At 49.2% G+C, this 9,166-nt stretch overlaps 1 protein-coding gene across 3 annotated transcripts in view; it reads right to left on the bottom strand.

The window, feature by feature from the left end:
* Positions 1–536: 536 nt before the first annotated feature.
* The window catches only part of URB1 (URB1 ribosome biogenesis homolog), an 81,324-nt gene continuing 72,694 nt past the window's right edge, over positions 537–9,166 (bottom strand). Inside the window, exons 34-39 of one of the 3 annotated variants that reach the window (XM_055279485.2) lie at positions 8,785–8,928; positions 7,530–7,639; positions 6,214–6,411; positions 4,674–4,915; positions 3,489–4,088; positions 537–2,165 (exon numbers count right to left, since the gene is read on the bottom strand). In XM_055279485.2, the coding sequence (XP_055135460.2) occupies positions 1,984–2,165; positions 3,489–4,088; positions 4,674–4,915; positions 6,214–6,411; positions 7,530–7,639; positions 8,785–8,928 (1,476 nt within the window). In that variant the 3' untranslated portion in view covers positions 537–1,983. The other 2 variants (XM_063639339.1, XM_055279486.2) reach the window with 2 other exon arrangements.

The following is a 9,166-nucleotide window of genomic DNA, read 5'->3' as shown; positions in this document are numbered from 1 at the left end:
AGATTCCCTTCCTCCACACTAAGTGACTGGAAAATACATGGACAAGGTCAGGGCAGTGCATTTAAAAGGGAGAACAAAGAAAAGCAGGACTGATGGGCTCCAGAGATGCAGAAAAGAAGGTGAGGTGCTGAAAATGTGTCCTCACTTGACTGAGCTGGAACTCGGCTTTGGAGCACTTGTCACCACCTGACGTAGCATGTATTTGACTTGCTGGGCCCTAAGAACCTGGGAGGCAGCTTAGGCCTGGAGCCGGGGATGAAGCCGTGGAAATCCACCCCACCGGCTCGCTGCCCCTCCCTGTGCCCCCAGAGGCATGGGGTTCAGGGATATTCCCCAGACCAATGTCCTTCCGGCCAATGTCCTCTGCATAAACGAGCAGAGGTGCCTATAACCAAAGGAATCCCCATAGACAGGCCTTGGAGAGGTGGATAAAGATTAAGGGGAAACAGGAAGAGAACGCTTTGTTGGAGCAGTGCTTGCCTGAGTCCAACTTGGATCTAAACGTGGGATTTCAACTTCAGGATAGTCTCAAAGAATAGTGTTGTAAGGTTTATTTGTGTAGGGAAGGGGACAAGGTAACTGATCCTTGCTCTGTAGACAATGCAGACAATTATCTGTGGTGAAGGGACTGTATGCCAACAAACGTTACTCATGCTTTGGTTAAAACTTTAAGTCACCTAAAACAGAAACAATTCTAAAGAACACTGGTGGAAAATAAAAGTGTAAATGTTTCAGACAAAACCAAGATATTGTCAGCACGATGTGCATTATATGGCAAATAAAACAGACACGTCCTAGGCCACAGAGCAGATCCCAAGAGCGCCAGGTATACAGGAGAGTTTTAAAGGAACAGACAGAAATTTTAACTGTGAAAACCACGAAATTTCATGACTTTTGTCAGCTACAACCCCAACTAATATATGACCATTAATAGTAAAATTCTGACCCCTAAAATAAATGCAGGCCTATGTGGAACAAAAATAGCCTCTTAACAACAATGAAAGGAAAACACAAAAACCTTACAAAAATAGACATTAACAAGCATTTATAAAATTCAAAATCCCCTCTTTGAAGTATAGCTTTAAAAATTACAGGCTGTCTTCTCAAAGCAGAGGTCAAATCACTTTTATACTTTAAGGATTCAGTGTAACATCCTTTTATTTAATAAAATAATTAAACACTGGCAGAAATTAACTTATTCAAAAAGTCATACTAAACTTTGTTATGAGTTTTTATAGAAAAACAAACTTTACTTTTTCATTTTTTTGAGATGGAGTCTTGCTCTGTCACCTAGGCTGGAGCGCAATGGCACGATCTCGGCTCACTCTAGCCTCCACCTCCCAGGTTCAAGCGATTCCCCTGCCTTAGCCTCCCGAGTAGCTGGAATTACAGGTGTGCGCCACCACGCCTAGCTAATTTTTGTATTTTTAGTAGAGATGGGGTTTCACCATGTTGGGAAGGCTGGTCTCGAAATCCTGACCTCAGGTGATCCACCCACCTTGGCCTCCCAAAGTGCTGGGATTACAGCCGTGAGCCACTTCACCTGCTGAAAAATAAACTTTAAACATCTGTCTTCATTTTCATAAAAAAAATCTGATACCTTTTGACATTTCAGCTTTAACACAGATGAATCTCTTCTGCATTCAGAAGTGCTGCCTCAAACTTGAGCTATTTCCTGTGACGAGCTCCAAGCCCCTACAGAGGAAGGGGCTGGCCTGACGAGGCACTGGATGGGCCTCATGGCCTAGAAGTCCCCACATTCCTTGCAACTCTGATGCTGGGCACCTACAGGCCCGAGTTTATCATGTACTGGCCAGTTCAATAAAGTCCTCTCAACTTTTCTTGTCAAAGAACTGAGCCAATGTACTGAACCTGTTGTTTCCCATGCCTTTTCTGGAAACCCTTGACTCAACCAAACTTCTAGAAGCTGGTGCTGTGCTCGAGGCTCTGGTCACCAGGGCGCAAGGCGCTGGCCGGCAGGAGTCAAGCATCTGAGGCTGCACTGGCGGCGTCCTTGCAGAGCACCACGATGGCCTCCTCTTCACTGCTCGGGGCATCATCTGCGGCCTCACACACCATCCGGACGTGGGTTAAGAGGGTGTCCGGCTGCTGGGCCCCCAGCCAGATGTCCTTTATGTAGAGAGACACCAGGAATGCTGCGGAGGCTGAACAAGAGCAGGGGATAGGCCGTTAGGATGCACACCTGTTCAGCTCGAAACAGGTCATCCTGCCCACAATGCAACGGCTTTGCCAAGTGCCCAAATGAACCGTGCCACACGCCTGGGCAACCCAAGGTGAGCAGACTGATACAACAACTCATTCTGCCTTTGCTTAACTTTTGTGTTAATCTTTTTTATTATTAAAAAATTTCTTTTCTTTAAAAAAAAAAAAAAAAGACAAGGTCTCACTCTGTCACCCAGACTGGAGTACAGTAACGTGATCTCAGCTCACTGCAGCCTCGACTGCCTGGGCTCAGGTGATCCTTCCACCTCAGCCTCCAGAGTAGCTGGGACTACAGGCATGTGCCACCACGCCCAGCTGATTTTTGTAGAGACAGGGTTTCACTATGTTGCCCAGGCTGGTCTCAAGCAATCTCCCCACCTCAGCCTCCCAAAATGCTAGGATTATAGGTGTGAGCCACTGTGCCTGGCAAAAATTTATCTTTCTTCTGATGAATATGTGTGCATCCCCTCAAAAAGCTGTTACAAGTCTCTTCCTGGTTCTGACCATCCATGCCAAGAATGACACTGAAGTTTGAGAAGAACTTCCCAGAATCATTTCCTACCATTTCCTCAGTGGCATGGGTGAGGAGGAGGAGAAAGCTTTGCAGGCAAAAAGGCTCAATTCCCCAACTGCGGCCAGACCAGAGGGCGAGGTCACCCTGCTGCCAGGTGAGCCCACCTGCTAGGCTGCCGGCCCCTCCCTCCCCTGCACCCCCACATTCCTCCATGAAAGGACAGATCTCTGGGTTACCACACCCAGCTCCCTGGAGCTCTAACGGCCCCCTGGAGCCTGTGTTACTCACTCATTCACACTGCTAGGCTCCTAGTGACTGCCAAGTACATAAACTGCACATGTGTGCATTTGTACGCATGTGAAGCTATATGTGCACGCACACGCACGCACGCGCACACACACAGCTGGCCACATGTGAAACAGAACTCATCACGTGCCTAATGGTCGGAAACCCATTGCCCTGCGGGGTGGAGGGATGCCAAGGTTCTGAGGTGCCCTCTCTGCACCACCAACATAACCAGCACCAAAGGTTTCCCCTGCAAGCAAAGGCAAAGACTTCCTTCCCTTCACATTCACTGCCCAGTGGCAAGTTCTCTGCAACCCCAGAACCGTAAGGGGCCACCTAAACAAGCACAATACCCAGCTGAGGAAGTCGGCAGAAACCTGAGCGTTCTAAGCACAGAAGTCACTCCTGCCCCCAGGCCCACTTCTGCATCTATTTCTTCAGCCTCCAACAAAAGAACCAGCCTTACCTCGTGTGGCTTCATCCTTCTCACTCAGAGAAGACAGGGAGAGGGCTTTCATGGCCGGGTGGAAGGGGCTCCCTGCCCGGCCCTGGGCGGCCACCAGCTGCAGCATGACCGTATTGAACAGGCAGGCCACCTCCTGCGCGGGCCCTGCCAGCCCCTCAGCCCCACAGAGCCGGCTATACAGCTTGAATATGCTGCTCCTCACGGCACCATCCTTAAGGAGGTCAGCCACGACCACAGGGTGTGGCAAAATGTGGTTCTTAAGCCAGCCAATGAGTCCTGCAGCCTCTGCCCTGCTGAGCGGGTGCTCGGCCACTGACCGCAGCACCCAACTGACTGCCAGGGAAGCAGCAGCATACACGGGGCCTGGCGCATCGCTCTCGGGGCTGGCCGAGTCCACAGGCTCCTGAGTGGGGTCAGGACCAGGGATCACTGGTCCCCAGTAAGTCAAGATGGACCTCAAGAGGCCCTTGCATGTCTCCAACGTAGATGCCATCAGCTCAGGGTCGGCCATCTCCTCTGCCTCCCCAGGCCTCCTCTTTCGGCCCCGTGGGCCTTTGGCTCGGGCTGGCATGACAGGCTTGTTCTTATCCTTGAGCATTTCTGTTAAATGCACAAAGAGAAGGTAGTGAGACTGGGGTCCCTCCTGCCCACACAGATCCAGATGTGGGAAGGTGTCAATGGGGGACACGGGGGGCGGCTTGCATGTCCTGAGCACCCGGCCCTGCTCGATGTTTCACTATGCCTGTCATCACTGTTATTATAACCAACTCATTAATCCTCACACCATGAGGCAGGCGCCATTACTGTCCTCTTTAAACACAGGGAATCAGGGCAGCATCAGAGCTTCAGTCCAGGAGGCCTGGTTCCAGTCTTTTCCTTAACCCTGCACTACAGGATGAGGTGGGGGGCAGGTAGCTCATAGCCACCCCCAGCCTCTTTACAGGTGAGCACCATGATACTAAGGTAGGTGAAGTGATTTCTCCAAAGACAGGGAGCTAGTAAGCAGCCGGGCTGAAACTCAAAGGCTGCCCAGCTCCCCATCCAGGGCTCCAAGATGGATGTGTCCCATCTCTGAGCCTCAGTAGCTTTGGAAATGTGGCTGAGAGACAGAGAGAGAGGGAGGGAGGGAGAGGGTAAGAGAGACGTGTTGGCTACTCTGGGCCAGTCCTGGGTTCTGACACTCACTCATGAGCTCCCGGGCTTGGCCCTTCTCAATGGCTGCTCTCAGGTCTTCTTGGAGCTTGACGTCTCTTTCAATGAGGCTCCATTTGTGCAAGAGGACAAGGACGTCCTTGGTGGAAAGCACTGTCTCATTTACGGTAAATCTGTTCATGTCCTTGAAGGCCTGTATGACAGTGGCCTGGTACCTCAGCACGGAGTCAAGTGTCCCGAAGAAGTTGGTCAGCTGGACGGGGGCCAAGGTGGGCCTGTTTGGGAGTCCACGTTACAGACTGAGCAAAGGCTGCCGCCCCAGCCTGGCAGTCAGCACCGCGGCAGCCTGACGACATCACACACCCAGAGGTGCATACAGTCCCTCCAGGAACCAGGTTTTCCTGCACAGCAGACATCTAGCATGGGCCCCCAGGACGCAGAAAATAAAAAAGTGAGCCACTCCAGGAAGGCACAAAGGGGACCTGGAGTCTGACCTGCACCCCAGAGGCACAGAAACCTCCTGAAACCCTGGCTAAACAGGGTAGCCAAACACACAGCTTGAGAGCCAGGGTGCCAAGAGCCTGCGAGGGCTCCACTCCAGGCCTGCCAGTTTCCCTTGCCTCACAGACCACCAGTCTGAAGTGAGAAAAACCCAGGGAGGCCCTGGGACAGTGTAACCACCCACGGCCAAAATGTGATGACCACCAGGAGGAAAAAGATCTCCCTGAATTCCAAGAGAGTTAAATCCTGTAACATCGGTTCCACACAATTGTAAACATAAAACCAGTATTTTAAACTGCAATTGGTTCTTAGACACCAGCATGTCTTCCGACAATCCCTACATAGGAAACGTTGACTATCCAGCACGGACTTAACAATTTAGTTTTGAACAATACAAAACAAAAGGCCTTGTTCTTTTTATCAAGATATTTTTCAGACTTCTGAGATTACAATCCTCTTGCTATCAACCTTCTGGTTCCGGTTAGCATAACTTGGCTCTCAAATCAGAAATAATGAGTGCACACAGTGTATTTTCTGTAACATGGTAGAATTGGAGGGAAATTTAGCTCTTCTGAGGAAACCAAAAACATGACTCCAAGGGATCAGAGGAAAATACTGAAACATTCCAGAGAACTCATGGACAATGAGTCTTCGCAGGCTAATGAAGGCAGAGGCAAGTTTGGGAACACCCTGTCTTATGTTAGAGTCACAGGAAATTCTTTCTTTCTATGAAACATGACTTGATTCAAGTATTTGAATCATAGTATCAAGGTAGATGGCTTGCCAGCTAAAAATGACCTCGTATGATGCATATTAGGGTTTGAAAAGTATGTTAAGTTCTCGGGGTCTTGGCAAGAAGCTTTATAAAGTTGAAGGGGAAAGAAAGAGCTAATAAAATAGATGTTCTGACACTACCTACACCTGACACTGGTACTCTGCCCCAAACCACAGCAGGTCACGGCCCAGCGTCCCCCTGGTACAGAGTCGTGATGGAGACGTGGTGTCCACAGGTGGCAGACCAACACAGCATCCAAGAGGCCAGGAGGGCCCCCCTGGCGGGGGCAGGACTCACCTCAAGTGCTTCATGAGCACGACGAGAACATAAAGGAACTCATTGACCAGGTGCAGGGCAAGCCGCTTGGCGGGCTCCCGGGAGCTAGGCTGGCAAGGGCGCTGGCTCTCCCACTCTACTGCCTTGTCCCCCAGGTTGGTCACCCACAGTGTGTGTAGCAAGGAGATCACATTAGATAGCAGCGGAGTCTCCAGAAACCTAAAACCAAGCACAACAGCCTTCAATCTGCCACATCCTGACCTTTCAGCAGGATCAGACTATCCCCTTCCATAATCCTATCTGCTCATCCCCCTAGATAAGCATAGTCTCCAAGTAAAAACAGGGTGCTTGCTATACAAACACAGCTTCCACACAGGACAAGGTGCACCTTCCTAACAGAAGACTGCCCTAAGTCCCTCCAAAAATTCAGGAGCCACTGGGGCACACTAAAAACAACTGTCCTGTTCATGACAACAACTCAATTTCTAAAACAAGACAACATTAGCCAGGAACATTAGCTAATTATGCCTTTTATAAATCTGAAACAGTCTTGAAGTTGATGTCCAAATACACATTCTAATTTTGGATATTAATTTCTTCCCCCACCCCCTTTTTTTGTTGTTTGCAGATGTACTTGGATATATTACTTTCTTTTAGAGAAATTTCAGGAAATACTTAAAAAAAAAAAAATGCACAAAAGGGCCTGCTTCTCCCAGGCTTATTATAGTAGTTAGTTCTTTGTAAGACAGAGCCCTCCCGCCAAGTGCTGTATGCTGTGACAGGGTCTTCATCTTTTCAGACAGTCTCAAACAGCAGGAGAATCAGGAATCACAATAAATCATCAAGTTCAGACCCTTGGTGCTGCTCCTCTAATGTGGGCTTGTCACTGAGAACAGAGACCCTGCACTGACAGCAGAGCCCTGTCACCCATCAGACCGGCCTTCCTGCAACAGAGGGCTGCAGCTGCTAAAGGCTTAGAGAACAGGACACTACTTCAGAGCACAGAAGGCTGCTGGGATACCAGGGGAGGAGTCTGACCTGTGCAGAACAGAGCCAGACAGGCTGGCAGACTCTGCCAGATGTGAACAGCAGCTGGTGTCTGCTGTTCCATGGCAGACAAGAGACACTCAAGGAAAGGCTGTGAATGGAGGAAAGGCACTTTGGCACTGCCAGGAACGGGACTGCCAGGCATATGGTAGCATTGGAGGACACTGCATTTCAGAGAGCATGGATTTTACTGGACATTTCCAACCAACAACAGAGCTGGCAGCAGACATCATCGTTTCTGTTCCTTTCCTTCCCACCTGACGCGCACCTCGCATGCAAAACGTACTTACTTGCTTTCAAGGATGTGTAAAATCCATGTTAAAAGGCTATAGTCTCGTATGATTTCATAGGCAGATCTGGCAACCTGGGCAGCATTCTGTAGAATTTCCAGAATCCAATTCTGAAAACCCCAAACAAGAAGTTACTCTTCAGTGAGAAAACCCAATTTACCTGATTAAAGAAACCGTTTTAAAAATGTAATGGTATGGTGCCATTACAGGTGGTGGCTGCAAATGAAGCCTGCTTTGCTGTGTCTGTCAGAGCAGTGGTCATGTACGAACGTGCCCTTCCCCACAAATGACAGCCAGAGGACACAGACTTCCACAGCAATCTCTGGGCCCGGGGGATCCCCACTTCCGTTAATCCATCATCTGGAACCAACCCACAAGCAAAGATGCACCACAGAAGCCAAATGGCCCAGACGCGCAGCCACCGGCACAGGGAGTGCATGAGGGTCCGCCTCCAGGCCAGCCATGAGCCATGCGGCCCTGTGTTTACCACCTGGAAGGGAGGACATAAAAATGGGACTGTCCCCTGACTTGTTCATGGGGTGCTTCAGAATTCTCACATGCCATAAAAAACAAAAAGTTATCGTACTCAAATTCAGTTTATTCAAATGGGCTTCTTAATCTTGACTTACTCCTATTTACCCACATTTTACATATGAGAAAAAAAAGCTGACTATGCTAGAAATTAATCAAAATACTAAAAGCTTTTCCTATTTCCTTCTACCACCCACCTGTAATATTTAGAAGGCACAACACCAGCTCTTGGTTCCTGACTGGCTAGGTGAGGCTGTCTGTTTCGACCTGACCCTTGCTTTCTAAATGAGTTCTGATGACCCCAACTTCTGTGGTAGGTGAAATCCTGGTGATTCAAAAGTGCCTCAGAGTACCTCGGTCACTGACAGGGGGTTTCTAGACTTGTGACCACTCTGAAGGCTCATGATTACTGATCAGTACCCCCACTGATGGCCTTCGTATATGCCAAGGGCCGTATACACAGTAGGAGGGTTGCAGTAAAGAGTATTCAGAGGACAAATGACACTGGGGGTCACAACACTGCAGCCTCGAGTGAATCCACCTGCTCTGCATGCAGGGAACAGGACAGGTGCTCTCAACGTCTCACTTCCCCTAACTGAGAGCCAGGTTTAGGTCGGTCATGTCCAGGCTGGAAACTGAATTCCTATGAACTTGACTTGCAAATAAAATCTTAAGAAGGGGCACAGACCTCTCGCTCTCAAATAAGCTTGCACAACCCATGTACCTGTGCCGCCTCGTCACACAGCGGGCTGTGGAAGAAGGACAGGATGATGCGGAAGATGCCACGCCGGGCACACAGCTCGTAGCACTGCTTGTCACGGATCCCCTGCCGCAGAAGGCCAAACACCCACTCCTGCTCCGTTTTTTGCTATAACCCAGGCACACAAAAAACTGTTGTTAATAAGTGAAAGTCCTTTCATCTGACAACTGTTCAAACACCACTATTTTAAGTGGTGGCAAAAGTTGTAACACAGCAGCCCTGACCTCCATGTCTGATTATGAAAAATCCCTGATCTCATCTTTGATTCCATTTCTTCAGGTCAGAAATAGAGGATCGAGTCACGTTTAAATACTGAAGTCAGATAGGTATTCTATAAAAGAATATT

Source organism: Symphalangus syndactylus, chromosome 5 (genome assembly GCF_028878055.3).
Source record: "Symphalangus syndactylus isolate Jambi chromosome 5, NHGRI_mSymSyn1-v2.1_pri, whole genome shotgun sequence".
NCBI lineage: Eukaryota > Metazoa > Chordata > Mammalia > Primates > Hylobatidae > Symphalangus > Symphalangus syndactylus.
The sequence above is the reverse complement of the archived record's forward strand: the minus strand, read 5'-3'. Positions and strand labels throughout refer to the sequence as shown.